Here is a 20,373-nt window from a genome sequence, read left to right on the forward strand (position 1 = left end):
TATCATACAAAAAAACATTAATGTAGATGGTCAGATTGAATCATCTATTTACTACTCCTAAGACCTACACAACAAGAGAAACTAAACAAACTTTCACTCTACCCTTCATCGCACATGGCACAATCGAGGCATAAAAGGCTTTGATCACCAATCAACTACCCAGAATTTGACAGCCAAATTTACAAACGGTTTCAAATACAAAAAGTGCAACAATAGTTAAAGTAGGTGCTTAACGTTGCAACACCAGTTCCACCGTCATATCAAGTCATCAACATATAGAACTCTGAAACCAAAGATCAAAATTCAAACAGATATATAAAATAAATGGTGGAATGACATGTTCTCACTAGCAAATATAGAAATTCCGACGAAACTCGCTCTAAACCTGACAAAACAGGTATTCCGACGAAATAAATTAAATCATCTACCATTACTACTTTATGAAGACGGGTGAGAATTGTCAATCGCGATGCACAATAGGAATTAGAGTTCCTACAACAGCATCAGGAATGAAAATAATTTAAAGCATAAAGGACAAATTCCACCTTTTGGGATAATAAAAAAATAGTAGTTTGAGGAAACAACACTAATCAAAATAAAGGGATTACACCATAGTTAACCAATTCGAATGGATCGAATTATTAATATAATTGATGCGAACTGTCCAAACGCAATTTTGGAAATAAAAGATGCGCACCAAACATATAATCGCCCCTATAAATACTGAACAAATCAAAGAGCACATCTGCAAAACTCATATAAGCAACAATTCAAATACGTTTCTTGATCGAATGAAAGATTAGCAAAAACAATACTCAGTTACCAAAAAAAAATTCAACTTTAGAATATAGGAACGAAAACTGGTAACCAAAGAAGAAGACTTATCTGATAGTCGTGGCGTGAAATAATCACTGCCCTAAAGTTGAATTTGCCCCGTAACAACACACGGACTCACAGCAATCAACCTCCAGGGATACACGACTTCTACCTTTCCGGTGTTGACAGAAAAGCAGATTGAGAACGCTTTTGAATATTGCCCAGGATTTTAGAGGAGAAAGAAAGTAGTGAAGAAGAAAGTGTTTTCTCTTTTTTTCTGTCCCCGTGAAATAATTTACCCCAATATTTATAGAGAGATGAAACAAGAAGGTCGTTGAAAATGTGGGGAAAAAATGGTCACTTAGTGGGGAGAATCATGGCAGCAGTTATGGAGAGAATTAAGGAAACCGTCACATTAAGGGAGAGATTAAGGGGAAAAACGGTAACATAATACTGGGAGAGATTAAGGGGAAAAACGGTCATAATGATGACCCAAAAATTCAGTTAAGTTAAGTTTATTCCCCAAATCCCAAATCCCAAAGCCCAAGGCCCATGGCCCGGTCCGGGCGACGCGCGTGTGGTGACTCCAATCACCACATACCCACAAAAAGCCTCATTGCTACACAACTCAAAGGGTAGTAATGGTTATAAACCTCTTTACAGTTCCCTTATATTCTTTCAATGGGGGACAAGAGACTCTTCACATTCTTTTGAAGCAAACTTTGAGTTTATAAAAACCTCTTATAAACTCCAACAACTATATCATATAGAATTTACATCATATCTGAATAATACAATGTCATTCAAACACTCACTATATCATGCAGAAACTCACTATATCATGCAGAAATTACATCTTTCTATATATTAAAGCACGTGTCACGATATATACTACAACCTAACAACCTACATCTTACTGTGTTAGGAAACAGGGTGTTGTAGTTTGATTAATGCGGAACAGAAAATCAATGAAATAATAAAGGTGAGAAAATAATAAAGATGAACAAACAAAGAACACAATGATTTATTACGTGGTTCGGTCAAATTTGACCTACATCCACACCACAGGTGGGGGATTAGAGCTTCTTCACTATAATGGAGAAAATCAGAGAGAATAATACAAGGACTCCTAAATCTAGAGGCTAAAAGTGTTTCATAAGTTGTGTTAATAATAATGAACACCAAGAGCCCTTTTATAATCATAAGTCACCCGTACAAACCCATAACTCAAAAACGAAAAAATATCGAAAAACGCGTTCAGCGCTCAAAACCGCGCACCGCCCGACCGGGTCGGGCGAAATCCGCCCGGTCGGGCCCGGGACGAAACAGCTTCGTCAATTCTTCGTAAAACAGTCATAACTTTCTCATTTCTCATCGAAATTGGGCATATGACCTATCGTTGGAAAGCTCTTTAAACAAGCTATCACCTCCAATTTGAATCACATCAAAACCATTTATAGATTGAGAGATATGTGCATTCAAAGTTAGCCTTATGCCATTCACAAGATTTCAAGTCATAATTAACATACTGCATGTTAAAACATTTTATATTAAAATTGAATCCCCAATTATATTGCATATAATATCACTATATGTTTTCTGTTGATGAAATCCACTATATTGTATATAAGTACACTATATCTCTATAAAACTTACCATATGAAGTTAATATCAAGAGAACGTATTGTGTCGGACACGTCCGACAATAATCTTTGGTCGGACGACTTTCAGGGGGTTTCAATTTTTTTTCAGTTAGTCTTAATTTTTTTTCAGTTAGTCTTAATTTTTTTTTCAGTTAGTCTTAATTTTTTTTCAGTTAGTCTTCATTTTTTTCCAGTTAGTCTTAATTTATTTTCAGTTAGTCTTCATTTTTTTCAGTTAGTCTAAATGAAAGTAAGTTACCTCTAAATGAAAGTAAGTTACCTCTAAATGAAAGTAACTTAGGTCTAATTGAAAGCAACTTAGGTCTAAATGAAAGTAAGTTAGGTCTAAATGAAAGTAAGTTACCTCTAAATGAAAGTAACTTAGGTCTAACTGAAAATAACTTAGGTCTAACTGAAAGTAAGTTAGGTCTAAATGAAAGTAAGTTACCTCTAAATGAAAGTAACTTAGGTCTAACTGAAAGCAACTTAGGTCTAACTGAAAGTAACTTAGGTCTAAATGAAAGTAAGTTATCTCTAAATGAAAGTAACTTAGGTCTAAATGAAAGTAACTTAGGTCTAACTGAAAGTAACTTAGGTCTAACTGAAACTAAGTTAGGTCTAAATGAAAGTAACTTACCTCTAAATGAAAGTAACTTAGGTCTAACTGAAAGTAAAAAAAAACACTAACCTCTGCTTTCCTCTCACTTTCTCCTTCTTCTTCATTCCTCTTAGCTGATTTCTTTCTTCTTTGTTAGATAAAAAAAAAAGTATAACAAAACTATATACATTCAATGGCTCGAAATTCTTCATTTCTGCTTTCCTTCACATTTTACATTAGTAGTGAAACGTTTACCTTTCTATAACACCTTCATTCTTCCATTTTCATTTTCATTTTCGCAACTTCTTTTTCTATATTCATTTGCTCTCTTGCAAACCTTCATTGCTTTTCATCATCATCATCTTCTTCTTCCCATTTCCTAGGGTTTCTTCTTGATATCATCATCTTTCGTGAGTACTCTTCTCATTTTTGCGATACTTACTGTGATTCTCCATCTTTTTTAATGTTTATGCGTATTATTTTGTTGTTCAGATGAAGAAAGAACAGCAGTACCGTTGTCACGGTTTCGTCCGACGAAACATATTGGGTCAGACGGTCTGACCCAATACTTTCACTAATATCAATTATCAACCTGGTGTACCAAGTAGTACTTAGTCTAGTGGTTTGCTTTGTATCTCACAAGCCCCAATAAAGGCACTTTGAGGGTGGGAATTTCCCCTTACCGTACCCCCTACTCCCAAGAGTCGGATTGACCTATACGAAGTTCCGATCCGGTTATGACGCCTTCTTCTTACCTTAAAAAAGAAAAAAAATTACCAACCCGGTGCACACTAAGTTAGTATACACCGGGGCGATTTAAGTTTTTTTTCCTTACTATTACCCCCTTGGTCTTTTTCTAGTTGCTACATTTTACCATTTAGATATGTCTCTTTTTAGTTGCTACATTTGCCAAGTTTTTTTTACTTTTGGTATGTTGTACCCACATACTATTTACCTTTATACCCTTATTTTTGTCTTCGTTACACAAAAAAACTACTACTTTATACTTTGTTACTCTAATTTTCAATGGTCCCAACATGTTTTCTTGCTTGGTGGACTAAAATAATTATATCAACTGAAAAAAGAGGAAGAGAGTATATCATTATATGGCAGGCAAACATTCAAGAATAAAAAAGTTGGACATATTTTTGTCCTAACATAATGGACAAAGTTTACAACGAATCAAGCTAGTATGATTGGAGATTGAAAGGTATGTAGTGTAGATCGTATTTGGTTCACATTTAAATATTTAATATATGAATGGTATTTAAGCAATGAGTTCTTTTTGAGGGGATAAGCAATGAGTTACTTAATTCAGTTTCATCTGTTGGCTTATTATATGGTCCCTTCGTTTTTAATATTTTACTTATAGGGGTATTCCCATTTTAAAGTCCATCCACAAAAATTGTTTTAAATAAGTCAACTTTTGTGTGGTATTTCCATTTTAAGTTTACTTTTTGATTATCTCCGATTGAGTTAGGCTTGTATGTCTATTTTCTTCTATTGAGTTTTAACATGTTTGTGACTTGTTTAGTAGGTTATTTATGATATGTGTTACAATGTCCCTTCTTCTAAATCAGGTGAGGGTGAGGGTGGAACATTGTAACATGTATCATAAGTAACCTACTAAATAAGTCACAAACAGATTAAAACTCAATAGAAGAAAACAAACATACAAGCCTAACTCAATCAGGGATAATCGAAAAGTAGACTTAAGATGAGAAGATCCCATAAAGATTGACTTATTTAAAACAATTTTTCCTAAAAAGAATTACTAAAAAAGACAAGTGTTGCATTAATTTTGGAGCGAATACAATATGTGGACAATATAAACATGTTATTTGCAATTACTTGATAATGAAGGAATTATTAAATAGAGACCAAATGTTGTCTGGAAATTGCGAAGCATCTATTAGAATAATATTTGTCAAGTTGATTGAAGTATTACAATATGGATATATATATATATATATATATATATATATGTATATGTATATATATGTATGTATATGTATATATATGTATGTAAATGTATATATATGTATGTATATATATGTATGTATATGTATACATATGTATGTATATATATGTATGTATATATATATGTATGTATGTATATATATATATATATGTATGTATATGTATATGTATATATGTATATGTATATGTATATATGTATATATATATGTATATATGTATATATATATATATATATATATATATATATATACTATCTCTGTTTTTTTTTAGTTGCAACTATTAGACATTTTCTACTCACACTTTATGTCTAATCGTTGCAACTAAAAAAAAACAGAGGTAGTATATATATAAAGTTTTTTTTAATTAATATTAACTTTGGACAGTGTTAGACATATTTTTATTGCCTACGCGGTGTGAGTGTTAATTTGACTACCTCATTATAAAGATTTTAATTTTGAAATTTGTTTTGAAAAAGAAGTCGCCAACAAATTTTTAAAGAAAGACTCATAAACCTAATTGGATATTTGAGAAATTATAGAGATATCTCATGGACTTATACAATTTAGATTTTCCCATCATACTTAATAATTGGCAATAAAACTAACATTGCGTTGGGGATGACTGATGAGGGTACAGATTTGATCATGAATTAGATTAGCCCATTGTTAGTCTCTATTTAATATGATTCATTTCTAATTTTATGCAAATAAACAACCACGCAACGTATTTAAAAATGTTAAAAATAATCTATATTTGTTTTTAAGCACGCAAAAGACTAATTTTTTTGTGATATATGTTCTTTAAGAAATCAAATTACTAGACTCCTAAATCAATTGTCCAAATATCTGACTTTAATGTTGGAATATTATTTTAGATCTTTGATTAGCAAAAATAAGCATATACGATGATGAAAGCAATAAATATATAGGCATGAATATATGTAAACATAACATATGAAAATATAAAGAAAAGATTGGAGATTTAGAATATACAAAAAGACTTGAATTTTTTAACAATCTACATCATGAAAAACTTGTTAGTAACTTCAAAGAATTAAATTGGAATAGAAATATTAAGGACCCTGACGAATTTACATTTGTTGCTTGGGTCTTAAATAACGATCTTCATGGGCAATCTTAGAGCTTGAATTGGAATAAATGAAAATATTGTGTTTGAAGTATTTTAGAGGAAAGTCGTGTGTGAATCGTCACTAGAAATCGTCTCCAAATACCATATGGAACGAGGCCTATATATAGGGAAATAAGAAAAACAAGATAAGATCTGAAATTGCACATCGAGCAAGACTGATGTGCTGAGCGCACAAATAACGCGTGGCACACAACAACAATGTGTCGCACACACGGAAGTGTGCATAAGCATCATGTTGTGCTTCTCTGGATTTTGTTGACTGTCACAATCTAGCGTGTACACACCATTGGTGCGCAGGACGCAACAGGTTGTGCGTCACACAACCGCAAATTTAACCAAGTTTTGTTTGTTAGTCGAAATTAAAAGGTTTTTTATCCTTTAATAAATATCATTTAAATCTATAAATCATTTAGGGCCTGTTCTTCCCAGCTTATTTTCAGTTAAGTTCAATTCACTTTAATTCAGTTCAGTTCAGTTCAGCTCCAATCAGTTCAATTCAGTTCAGTTTAGTTCAACTCCATTCTTTTATCACCATTTTGTTAAATATTATTATTATGTTGGTATAATTTATTTTACTAATTACTCTTATTATTATTATTATTATTATTATTAATTTTCATATCATTACTATTAAGTATTATTATTATTATTATTATTATTATTATTATTATTATTATTATTATTATTATTATTAGTATTAATATTAATATTATTATTATAATATTATTATTATTATTATTATTATCATTATTATTATTATTATTGTTGTTGTTGTTGTTGTTGTTGTTGTTCTATATATTATTTTGTTTGTTATAGCTTTACTCATTATTATTACTCTTATTATTAGGAGGAACATGGTTTAGGTCAAAGCACAAATAAACCCACGTTTTTTAGCCCATAAACCAATCAAATCGTGTCAAAACGGTTTATGATGTAATTTTCGCGGTCCAACCCAATCATTATTTTTATTACTAAATATTATTATATTATTAAATCTAATTATTAAAATAGTAATATTAATTTACTTCTTAGATATTATTGTTATTATATATCATCATCAAGTATTAATATATTCATACAAATAATATAAAATAATTATTATTAATTATAATTATTATCATTAATTATTATTATTAATAATTTATGATTATTAATATTATTTATTCATAACTATCATTTAAAAATATCCAAAATACTATTATTATTATTATTACTTATCATTATAATTATTATTTAATATTTATATTATTATTGTTTAAATATTATTTATATGTTTATTACATTCAATTCAATTTAATTCAATTCAATTCAATTCAGTTCAGTTCAGCTCCAATCAGTTCAATTCAGTTCAGCTATTTTATTCCGAAGAGAACAGTCCCTTATTTATCTTTTTATATCTGTTCGTAATATAATTCAATTTACATTATATCTACTAAAAATAATCCAAAATATAATAGTTATCAAGAATTATTAATTAGGCTTTTCAAAAATTGATTTAATTAATTATCAAGAATAAATTGAGTTTTTAGAACTGGATTTGGAACCATTTAAACAAATAATTTGCGTTCTTAATACATTTTTGGGCTTAACTCTTCATAGTGCTTTCCTTCAAATTGGACCAATTAGGACAAATGTATGTATCATCATTGAATACTAAATTGAGACGACACATAAATGTGTCTACATATAACCACAAGGAATAATATGTTCGAGATTTTTTGAATGAAACCCTCAAATTTAAAAATAATTGTAAATGAAAATACAAATATAGAAAATTTTAATGACAAATTGTTAAACATCAAACTAGCAATTCGCTGTTTGTGGAAGATAGTAAGAAATATGCCGAGGCATGAATTGCTGATATACAACAATTTTCAAACAAAGAACCCAATGACATGGAGTACCACCAATTTGGAAATTCATTTCAGACTTGAATCAAGATCCAATTGAGGAATCAAATTTACAAGGATTGTCCCCCTCTTTGACAAGTTTAATGATATTAATCGTTACGAAAATATGGAGGTTTGTACCCTTGCACCCACGCTAGATCCGCAAATGGCTACATATAGCTGTTTATTTTTACTCAGAACAAAAATTGAGGCATATACCCTCAGCTATTTTCTTCCTTTTCAGTCGCAGGAAAATGGAGGCATATAACTTGAAAATGAAAAATAATTACATTAGTCCACTGCAATTTGGTCCGACAAACAATGCAGACCTTACCTCCGACTAAGAACAATCCTCCAAAGTTAAAACTTCAGAGTAGTGACAAAATCAATGGGATATCAAAGCTAAAACTTAAAAGAGTAGTAAATCCACGGCTTCCTTTCATATAGGTTGGATGATGTCCCAAGACTCCAAGACCTCAGTTTTCACTTGTACCTTCTAAGAAAACCTGCCACAATTTGCATATTTTATTAGCATTTCTAGTACTTCAGATGGTATCAGAATCATCAACTTGTTTGGCAAAATAATAACCAAAGTGAGACATAACACCAAATATACAGAGTATGGCTAAATGAATCACAAGATTTGGGAAATTGACAATGAATCAACATTTTATAAGAAGATGAACTTAGAATCCTCAAAACACTACAGCAATAAGAGGAATCATCGGCACTTGGCAGACCGAGAAGCATCACCAGCAACAAGATTCCAGGTCTACAAAACAAGTGAGTAAGGGCATGCCTAATATAGCGAAATAGAAATACAGATGAGAATAGGATGAGGCAAATGAGGGGGGTGGTTGGTCTTCTCTACAGATGGCAATGGGTCGGGTCTGGGGCGGATCCAGCACGAGCAAGACCCAGACCCGAATATTTTTGCAGTAACCCGAATTTTTGAACTGGTTCTTCATACATACTTGAATTTTTCATGACTACCCACTACTCATGAGAGGTACAAGTTCTGTCTAACACATACCTAAATGGGCTAGTAAAAACTAAACCCATACTGTCCAACCACCCATTATAAATCACTGGACCTGCTAATACTCGCAATAGCCATCAAATTCACCTACACTCGCTGCAGCCAACTCCCAAAAAAAGTACTCATTCGTAACAATTAACTCCGCATTCAGTTTGATTTTGTTTCTTGATTTCTAATTTTCTTTTAACGGTAACTTAGGATTATGTTTTAATAAACTATATCTCTATTATATAAGTCAAGGGGGGAGAAAAGTGTCCCCTCTTGAAAAGACTTTTGTATCCTTAATCTCACAAAAAAATAATAAAGATAAGATTTTCTTAATTCTTTCTCATTTACAAATATGGATAATAAGGAAAGTTCTGCATTACCAAAAAGAAATACATAAAAATATGTGAAGAAACTCACAATTGAAAACATAAACTAATGACTAGAGCAATTTCAAACAATTATGAAAGCAAAGATTATCCGATATTCTTATTATCAATTTATAATTTCAAATAACATGCATTAACAAACCATAAAAGACTTAAAAATTTTAGATAATATTCATTTATTTATTTATTTTGGGCTCACAATTAGTTGCGATAATAAATACTTAAAGAGATAAAACATACATCATCAGATAATATCAATTAATAATTTTTTTAATTGAAGTACTACTCACTATAGTATGCCTAAAAACCTAAATTACCCACTAAAATTAAATTAAACTACTACTCATCATGAAATATGCCTATAAAATATATGTATATATTTTTAAATAAACAACATAGCCTATATCATTGTTTAAAAAGGAGAGTTGTTGAAATATGTACCAAATACAAGATAACATATATATCCTACTTCAACATAGTCTTTTATCGAAAACATTACTCTTTACACCAGACCAATGCTAATAAAAAAATCACAACACTCATCAATATTCACCATATATATTACACCCTTAAGTTAGTTTTAAAGACTTTTTGATGTTACTATTAATATTAATATATTGTCGCACGCATCGCGTGCATATAGTGCTAGTGATTTCATTAAGGCGAGGTAGGTAAGTGGAAATGAAAAGGACCTTATAGGTAGGGAAGAGGTATTTATCTAATCGTACTCCCCTAACAATCTTGGTAATATAACTTTTCACCTCCATGCATACCCCCACTATCCACCAAAGTCCTACTCATCTTGAGATATGAGTGGTAGGTATGGAACATGTCTCAATCAAATTTGTCCCATCTTCCTCACTATACATGCGTAGATAGAAGAAAATATTGAAGAGGGAATTTCCTAATTCAAATCTATTAGTTGGAAAAGAGAGATATTACAAAAACGTGGGTCATTTTCCTTGTCTTGAGCTAAAAAGCTAAACACACACTCACTTAGTGGAAGAGAACAATTCTCTTAACTAAATCCAACCCTCCTACCACTACGACAACTAGATCACCATAATCTACCATCGTTGCCACTGCCAGCTTCACTGGCGCCATCTCCATGCAGATTTGGTTCCTTTCCTTGACATGATATTCAAGATCTATCCATGGTTGGTCTTTTTTTCATATTTGCAAATTTGTGCTCTTATATCTCCATCTTTCTGTACTCAGGCCATAAGCATTACTCTCGCATCCAAAATGATTGTCCGCTTTGGAATTTGTGGATAAAGATATAGTGAGTCACAAAACAGCATATAAGACGATCTTCGTGGATAGAGAGCAAATTACAAAAAAAAGTACAGATCACCTTGAGCAAAATTATCAATATCTAATGTAGCAATGAAATTCAGCAAAAGAGAGAAACATATAGGAGAAAAAACGTTTGTACATGGTGGTGGACGAAGGTGCTATGGTGGTGTGGTCTTTCAGACTGAGAGTCCACGATATTTGTTGGAGTAGAATAAAGGGTTGTGGTGAATGTCGACGTGAATGTGTCATTGCTGCCATGGAGTTGGAGGTAGAATGTTACACAGAAGGTGGTGGAGGAGGAGGAATGAGAGAGCTGGTTATGATAATTTATTAATTTCACCCTGGAATGGAGAAAGGGGTAGTTCTAGTCCTAAACTTCTTATGCCTGCATTATTTACCCCTCATATCTTACTTGACTTGTATTTCAACATCAAAGACATCTTAAGGAGTGCGTTAATGTAAAAACCTCCAAAAATAATCTATGATGGAATAAATATTTATGTTCACCACTTCAAGCAGCCAAAAGAATGCAAGAAAACAAAATATTTTGGAAAATAAGTTCTTAAGTGAACTTCTGCTAGCAGTCTGTAAGGCCCTCATGTTCCACTGTGTTTCTCTGAAATGGAAAATTCAAAAACTTTTTATACTTTGAAAAAAAATACGTAGAAAATCAAGATTGAAAAAAGCATCCATAATTTACGGACAGTGTTGCCAACACCTCAAAAAATTTGTATCATATCCTTTACTTCCCAATTTTTATCATCAAGTAATCTTTGAGAAGACCATCCTGGCCCTTTAAAGACATACTGTATTAATTGGCGTAAATTACCCATTTGTCCCTAAATTTCTCAAAAGAAACTCCTTTCATTCATCTTTCTCTCGATCTCCTTTCCCAATCGTCTTTTGTACTAATTCAAAAGCCCGAAGCATATGACTTCATATCTCACTTTATCGGTTACTAAAATCAACAATAAAGTAGGGGGTATAAACATCAATAAAGATATGTATAATAAAAGGTGGAAGACCTCCAAAAGGAAGAAGTGACAATTCTTGTTAGAAAGTCCAATTTGAGACAAAGGGGAGGAGTTGAAAAACGAAAGATCCAACAGTAAATAATCACAATAAGGTAGAAATCAACGGTGAGAACTCTAAAAGTTAAGATCTATTTGTCTATGAGTTGCAAGCTGGGACTTAAGCAAGTCCGCTGGAGCTGCTCTAAGGGGTAAATTAGTTTAACTTTTGGTATCTTAAGCATAATTTATCCAGATCGTGGGAGATGGTTTAGGATACCTAATACATAAAACTCATAGCAAAGTCGACATGTTTGGATAATAATATAAAAGCAAATTTGATAATTACTACCTTTCCGATAGCAACTCCGTGATTTATTACCTATTAACCTTACTCTATGAGATACTTTGTACTACTTTCGTTTCTTTTTTCTACACAATTTGGCTTTCAGGATTGCCAACACAAAGTTTTGACCATTAATATCTTGGAAAATTGATGCTATGGGGCTCAACTATGAGCGGTTCTCTTTAATAGGTACCAACTATCAATAATCCTTATAGGGAGCATTGTCTTTTATTCGATCTAAATGACTTATAACCTGCTAGATAGGTTAACTGATATTATTTTATTTATTTTTAATTTCTTAAATCTTCAAACTTTCTTTCCAACTATCATTTCTTTCACTCTTTAGACATGCCAACCAGACATCCTACTCCACCGTCAACCCACCAATCCACCCATTTTCTTGTCGCTGGCAAAAAAAACTCAGTAACTCACTTTCTCTCTCATCCATACCAATTTCTTCACTCTTTTTCTGCGCTGATTACTCGGCGCAATTTCAACACTTCTACAAACAATAATCTTGTTCTTCTTAGAATTTAGGTGAAAATTTTGCTGACTGGAATAATTCGAGAAAATACGTAACTTTAGAATTCTAAGGTCTTCTAAGTTTGGTTTATTTTTGCACTAGGACATTATAGGTTCACAAATTCTGAACTAGAGTTGATGATTTCGGCGTGAAACGGGTTGTGATGTTGACGGAAGGGAAAGATTTCCAAATCGGTGGGGCCCATTATTATTAACACTTTCTCTCTCATCATCTCACGCTGCCGGTGATGGCAGTTGTCGTTTGTTGTAAGGGAAATAGTAAGAAGGAAGAAGAATGGTGTTTCTTTGGAAGTGTTTTGTTTGTGGGAGGGGGGTTGCTAGTTAACGTGAATGTTGAGCTAGGAGTTGTAAAACCCACACACACGTAAATCATGAGAGAGAGAGAGAGAGAGAAATGCAAGGGAAGAATGATTGTTGTTAATGGCAACAATTGTAGAAGTTTGAGTAAAAGTAGCTGCAACAAGAATAAGTACATAAATTTTGAAGTTTGAAATTATGGTATGTGGATTTTGAAGAGTTAATTTTAATGGGGATAAGGTACCTAAATGTTTGTTGTCATGGGGTTTTTTGGGTAAAGTATGAACGAGATGGGCAGAAGAACTGAAGAGAAAAAAAGGGAAAGCTAGTTAAAAAAGAAAATGTGTGGGGATGGTTTTTTAAGTTACGTGAGCCTATTAACCTGAAGTAGCAAGTTACTTGACCGGTTGGGCCCACACAAAAACGAGTCATGTAATAGTTGAGACCTATTAAAGAAAACCGCTCATAGTTGAGACGAATCTAAGATCCCACATAATTATGTGTTCCTTGTATATAAATCACAAAAGATGATTAAAGTGAAATATGGGACAGTCTCATGGTATAGAGTGTGTAAATTAAAAAAGAAACCGGGAAGGTACTTTATATCACTACTTGTAGAATTTTGGATGATGTCTCAGTATCACTTAAGTAATAGAGGGTCCATTAAACATCTTTCGCTCCTCGTTTAATATTTATGTACAATTTAACACTCAAGGGCATATGCTTGATAGCCCTAATTACACTCAAGTAAGTCATAAGGGATTTCTATTCACTATAAATCCAACAAATCTAGCATCATATTTTTCAATGTACAGAAAAAATCTATACCATATACCCAAGGTAGAGGTGATTAAGATTAGCCCGGCCCAGGCGATTTTGGACGGGTTTTAGGCACATTTTTTTGGCCCGGCCCGCTTTTTTGGGCAAAAAATCCGGGCTACGGGCAACCTAGATTTGAAAAAATTGGCCAAATTTTGGCCCGACCCGAAACGGCAGGAAAAGCCCGCTACGGCTGGGCCCGAAATTCCGGGCTTTGGCGTGGATTTTTTGTGCGGCTTTGGCCTGAAATGGGTCACTTTTTTGCCAAAGCCCGGCATGGCTCACTCCATGATCACCTCTAACCAAGGTTATTTTTTTGCTCATTCCTCACATTTTACTCATTTAGAGCTCTACAGAATAACAAGTAAATAAGCCTTTAGGTATATGGTACATCAAAAGTGTAATATATATTACACCAAATCAAATAGTTACTTCTAAAAAGAACTAGGATTGGCTCCAATGTTTAGTTTTCCCATCTTCCCTAGTGAAATCTAGGATTCACTTCCTACCCCAAGCATTTGCTTGGATTTAAGGGTCTGGGGGATAGGGGTGTTTGACTTGTAATGGGCATGTGGATGAGGGAACTCTGCAACGAAAAATAGTTGTTTTTAGAGGAAAATAGTTGGAAAGGTTGTGAATCACATAAGTGCCTAGTGAAAATGTAGTAATTAACATGTTTGCCACTATTAACATTCGAAACCTCACTTATCACTATGATTTCTTTCCCCTCTCTTGATCTTGTTCTTCCTCCCTCTCTCCCTAACTACCATATTCTTTTCTATTGTCGCGTCAATTCTCCTTTCCCCTCCTCACCTTCCACATTTCTTCTTTGCATTGCTGAATCTGAAAATTTGATCTTTGGCGGTCAATTTTGAACCTAGAAGTTTTAGATTTAGAATTTTAATGGCCAAAATTGGCCACAAGCGGTTTCGACTGAATATCTTTGAAAAAATCCAAGGAGATTGTTGCAATGAACTGATATAAGGGAAAGGGGCAATTAGGAATTAGCTTTACATTGGTAGTGGCTTGAAGAAGAAGAAGATAGTTTGTTAGAGTAGAAGCTCTATAAATAGGGCAGATTAGAGAGGGAAAAATATGCTGAACATTGTTGAGAGGTTTAGTTTGGTATTGGATTACTTCAAGAGAGAAAGCCTTTTAGCTACCATATTTTGTAGAGGAACCAGAGAATGTTTCCGAATCGGCTTGTTTCTCTTCTTTCTTCCCTGACTCCGGGGAGAGAAAAAGCCTATCGAGATCTTTTGGTTATCATTCTAATTAACTGTCTTCCAATAATTAAAAATAGAATATCAGTTTTCTTTCTTAATCTTCTCCTTCAATCTGCTTCAGAGACGTCAATTCATTATAACTGTTCTAATGACGGGTGGGTTGTTGCAGTGGTGTAGTGGGTCTTTTTGCATAATTAGGAAAAAGATCCTAGTGGTTATAAGATGGTTAGGTGTGCCCACAAATGGGAAGCTGATGTGAAGACCTCAGATTAGTTTTATGGCCTTGTGAAAGAAGGGTGGCAACCGCGGCAAATGCAAAAGGGTAGGTGGTGGTGTCCTGGTGGGAGCAAGAAGGAGGCTGGTATAGGTGGTTCCAGTTTCAATATTTATAGAATTCTTAAACCAAGCACAAAGTATGTGTTTTAATCTGTGTTACCCAGACTGTGGAAAATGCTTGACGTACCCGTGTCGACACAACATGGACACATGTATAGATCCTCCAAATGTCACTCAAACACAACTACTAGTGCAAGCCAATCAAGGGGAGAAATAGACATCTCATCGGGTGAGGGTTATATGGGAAGAGGATACATCAATGGCTTTCTTTAATATTCATCATGATGGGTTGACACTTGACAGAAAAAGATGATTTCTAATTCGGGCGTTCTGATGTTTCACTTTGACTTATTTTACTCGGCTGTTTTCTCTCTCCAGTCTCCTCTATCTTCATAGATGGTTGTTTCTTTCCAGGTTTGAACCTTGGCAGGTCATTTAAAACATTGTTTAAGATTTAAGTTAATGGCCATGATGTTTCTTTTGTTCTCTTTCATGCAAATTACATAACTATATGAAAATATAATATGACTTGATAATAATTGATAATACATAAATGCTATATACATGTGTGTGTGTGTGTGTGTGTGTGTGTGTGTGTGTGTGTGTGTGTGTGTGTGTGTGTGTGTGTGTGTGTGTGTGAGAGAGAGAGAGAGAGAGAGAGAGATAAAAAAATTATTAACACAAGCCATGTCCTCATACCCTGTGACCAGATTACACAGAGAGTTTCCACGTCCTAAAATTTTGTGTTTGATGAACCGGATACTCAAACACATTTGTAACGGAGTCCAAGTAACCTAGGTTTTGATAATTCCCTCTTAATCATAAAATATAGTGATAAGGGTAGAAATTAATGCATTTTTAATAAAGAATGTTAGGAGCCAAAAGTTGTTAAGTAACAGAATAACATAATTCTGTTATTCTGTTAACTCTCTTTCTGTTATGTTGTTAACTTGCTGGGTTTGTTAATTGCTGTATAAATAGCTGTAAATATCTGGTATGAGAGATCATTCAGGAATATAAACACACTCTTCTTCTCTCCTGTTATTTTCTATCTCTCTCTTCCTTTCTCTTTCATTCTGAATTCTGGATTCTTAATCTCTCTTCTCTCTCAAAGTCTATTCTACCTCTTCTATTTCTACCTCTTCTATTTCTATTCTATCTTAGCAGGATCTATTATCCTACATCATTGGTATCAGAGCCAAAATTTGATTCAATGACACCATTGTTATTTCTTAAATGCATATTAAGCGTTTGATGAAATGCATAAGTGAAAATTAGCAATTTCTAGCTGAAATTAGCTAAACTAGTTGGGGTTTTCTGAAGAATTGTGGTGAAAACTCTTCATTCTGGTGCCTGCTACTAGGAAGTCTGTAGTTATGGAAGAACAAGTGAAATCACTAGAGAAAAAGTTGGAAGATCAAGCCAAAACGATGCAAAACTTGTTGCAGATGGTGAAGGAATTAAAAGATTTTGCTGCTTCAACTTCTGCATCTAATGATGGTTCTGAGTTTAGTCCAAGTCCCAGAAATCATATTCAAGGTATTAATCCCAAACTTGAGTTTCCTAAGTTTGATGGAGTTAATCCTAGGAATTGGATTAAAAAATGCATGAGGTACTTTAATCTGTGCAAAGTTTTGGATGATCAAAGAGTAGATTTGGCTTCCCTTTATATGACAGATAAAGCTGAGAATTGGGTCTCTAGTTATTTGTCTGTAAGAAAACATGTAGATTGGGATGATTTCATTATTGATTTGTCCGCTAGATTTCAAGATACTAGGAGTATAAATGTTGTAGAACGGTTCAATAAACTGCAACAATTAGGTGATTTGGAGGTGTATCTTGATGAATTTGAGAACCTGAGATCCATTATGATGCAACGTAGCGATGTTTTACCTGATTCATATATTCTAGACAGCTTTATAGGAGGTCTTAAACCATCCATCAAGCCTTTTGTGACGGCTTTCAGACGTGTTGTAGAATATGCTAGATTGGCAGAAGAACAAGCTTCAGCATCATCTCAAAATTTCCTTAAAACCTATAAACGCACTCACCCACAAACAATTTATAACCCTAAACCTTTACAAGCCATTCCTTACAACAACAATGCCAATAAACCACCTCTTTTACCCACTCCACAAACTAAACCATCTCAAGCTATAACCAAAACACATGTTCCGCATGATGTGAGAGCTGAAAAGATAGCCAAGGGATTATGTTTTACTGTGATGAAAAATTTGTGAGAGGTCATAAATGTCAGTTTAAGGAACCTCAGTTGTTTAAAGTTGAATTCTTGGAAGATTCTGATGAATCAGATGATGATGGGTAGGATGAAGAAATGGTTGAGAAAAATAAGCAGTTGACAGAACCTGTGATATCTGTTAGTGGTTTGGCTGGCAATCAGAATTTTCACACTATGAGGGTGGTAGGAGTTGTGAACAATAAGCCTTTGCATATCTTAATAGACTCTGGAAGCACACATAATTTCTTGGACCTATCTTTAGCTCAAAAGATAGGGTGTACCCTGGAAACTATACCCATTCAATCTATTACAGTAGCTGATGGCAATCAACTTGTGTGTCATCATCGGTGTGTAGATTTTGCTTGGACAATGAATAAGAAAGATTTTGTGGCTGAGGTGATGTTGATACCTTTAGGAGGGTGTGATATGGTGTTAGGTGTGCACTGGTTGAGTACTTTGGGGTAGATTAGTTGCGATTTTTAGAAATTGGTGATGAGTTTTGCTTTGAATGGATTTTCATTTGTGTTAAAAGGTACTCTACTCAGTAGAGTGAAGATTTTGGAAGGTAAATCATCTGGCAAGGCTATTAATACAGCTGCTCAACTTTGTTTTCTTCAACTTATTGACTGTTGTGTTCAGTCTTCTTTCCATGAATTTAATCAACTACAGTGTGAAGATGTTGAGTTAGAGCAACTCAAAAAGAAGTATAGCTTAGTATTTGAGGACCCAACAGACCTTCCACCTCATAGAGGGGTATTTGATCACAAAATTCCTTTGCTCCCTAATGTTTTTTCTGTTAACATTAGGCCTTATAGATATCCTTTAAAACAAAGGGATGTGATTGAACAATTGGTGCAGGAAATGTATGATAGGCGCATCATTCAAGCTAGTAACAGTCCCTTTGCTTCTCCTGTGGTTCTTGTTGGGAAGAAAGATGGTACATGGAGGCTTTGTGTGGACTATAGGTATCTATATGGACTATTTCATGTAGGCAAGAAAATGTGCAAGCAAGCTATGAAATATTTTGAGATCTAAGTTCCTTGAAATAGGTGAAGGCAAGGAATAAACTGTTTTGAGATATATGTTTCCTAAATTAACTTCATCTTGGAGCTTTATTCCCTTAAATCTCTAACATCTCCACTGTGTTTCCATTTAGCGTCTTTGAGCAGCTAGGTCCTCTCTATGCAACCATTTTTGCTACCTTCCACACTAAATTTCAGTCTTCACTACGCATCTGTAACTTAACATGACTCATCTTCTTCATAGGCAAAAAAGGAAATGATAACATTAACAGAGTATAAACAAAGAAGACCAGCATCCCCCGACAAAAACCAACTGCATCAAACCGAACATCTGAGCAGCAGCCAGCAAGATGAAGAAAAAGACTAAGCACCAAAGGCTTGACATAACTCATGTAAGGCGAATACACAACCACTCATCAACCCTATGATCACAATACAGGATTCCACCATCAACTCCCCCCACACAGCCTCACCCCCAACAGAAATAAAAACCCTCTAAACAATAGTGTCCTTGAGCATTTTTATCTCAGATTCAAAGTGAACATCATTAGGCAGCTCCAAAATCAGGGCATTACACAAACACTTGCATTATTGAAGAACATAAACACATTTGTCACTCAACAACAATATCAGTCAACCAAGTTCAAAACTCACACAACATCCAATAATAACTTAATCAAGTATACAAGATCATCCATAAATTACCTGGGTGAACCGGCATTCCGGCTCTGATGAAGAATCCGACTCCCGGCAGAATCAGCACCTTCAATCAGTTCCCTCAATCCCAAATTCTCCACCTTGTGTTCATTTTCCTCCTCTTCTTTTTCTTCATCCTCCTTGTCTTCTTTCTCTCTCCTCCCTGCTTTCCCCATCAACCTCTCAAAGTAATTCCCATAAATATACTCAGGAGTATAACCATCCTCCTCATCAAACAACATAATATGACCATGCCACTCCCAAACCCGATAATCGGACCCGGTTTCTTCATGAAAGCCAACACAAACATGGTGTTCTCCAATGGCAACCGCTTGCCCTGAATTGGGTTTCAAAGATTGGGTATTTCCAGTGAGAATGATCTTAATGAGCTCCTTTTCAAGCTTCGATTCTTCTTTGGAAAGTTGGGTTTTGTTATCGCCACCATTGTCGATAAAGTCTCCTTCGTCAGAGGAGAGAGAATAATCGGAGAGACGGCCGGCGGCGTCGAGGAGGAGATCATCGAAGGACTGAGAGAGGAGAGAAGGAGGTTGTTGGCGGAGTTGAAGACGACCCATCAAAGATTGAAGGAGGAGATTGTCGAACTTTGGTGTGCTGCTGCTCATCTTTGCTGTTTTGCAAGGGATTACTATCAACTATCAACAACTATGGTGTGAGCCTGTGAGGTGAAGGGGTTTTGGGGAGAGAGTAAGGGTTTAGGGGTCAGATTGAGATACTGGAGAAATATATTCCTAATTCAGCATAGCGTCTCTTAACCAAAAATGAAAAATTATATTAATGTTGGGTACTTGGGTTAGGGATGACAATTTGATCAGGATTTGACCCTAGTTCGAATCCGTTTTAAGGTAAAAAAATTATATTCAACTTTGAGAACAGCAAAATTCATTTAGGGCTTTGCTAAACGAAGCCCTAAATACAGTATTTTTATACTGTATTTTTATATTTTGTATTTTTTTTCTCTCTCCTCCCCTTAACCACTAGGGCAGTGATGATTTTTTTACCCTCCCTCACCACTCCCTCCACCTTGCCACCACACC

At 34.2% G+C, this 20,373-nt stretch overlaps 1 protein-coding gene across 1 annotated transcript; it reads right to left on the reverse strand.

Annotated features, from left to right (window-relative positions):
* Positions 1 to 8,230: 8,230 nt before the first annotated feature.
* On the reverse strand, positions 8,231 to 20,081 carry LOC104884509 (hypothetical protein). Its single transcript, XM_010669171.4, has 2 exons — positions 19,328 to 20,081; positions 8,231 to 8,581 (listed from the first exon to the last, which is right to left on the reverse strand). Exons 1-2 carry the CDS (start codon positions 19,939 to 19,941, stop codon positions 8,572 to 8,574), a joined length of 624 nt encoding a protein of 207 aa, XP_010667473.2. The 5' UTR covers positions 19,942 to 20,081; the 3' UTR covers positions 8,231 to 8,571.
* Positions 20,082 to 20,373: the final 292 nt, after the last annotated feature.

Source organism: Beta vulgaris, chromosome 1 (genome assembly GCF_026745355.1).
Source record: "Beta vulgaris subsp. vulgaris cultivar EL10 chromosome 1, EL10.2, whole genome shotgun sequence".
In the NCBI taxonomy this organism is placed as follows: domain Eukaryota; kingdom Viridiplantae; phylum Streptophyta; class Magnoliopsida; order Caryophyllales; family Amaranthaceae; genus Beta; species Beta vulgaris.

Excerpts from the sequence above, each read along its gene's own strand:
- LOC104884509 (XM_010669171.4), bottom strand. The coding sequence starts at position 19,941 with ATGAGCAGCAGCACACCAAAGTTCGACAATCTCCTCCTTCAATCTTTG.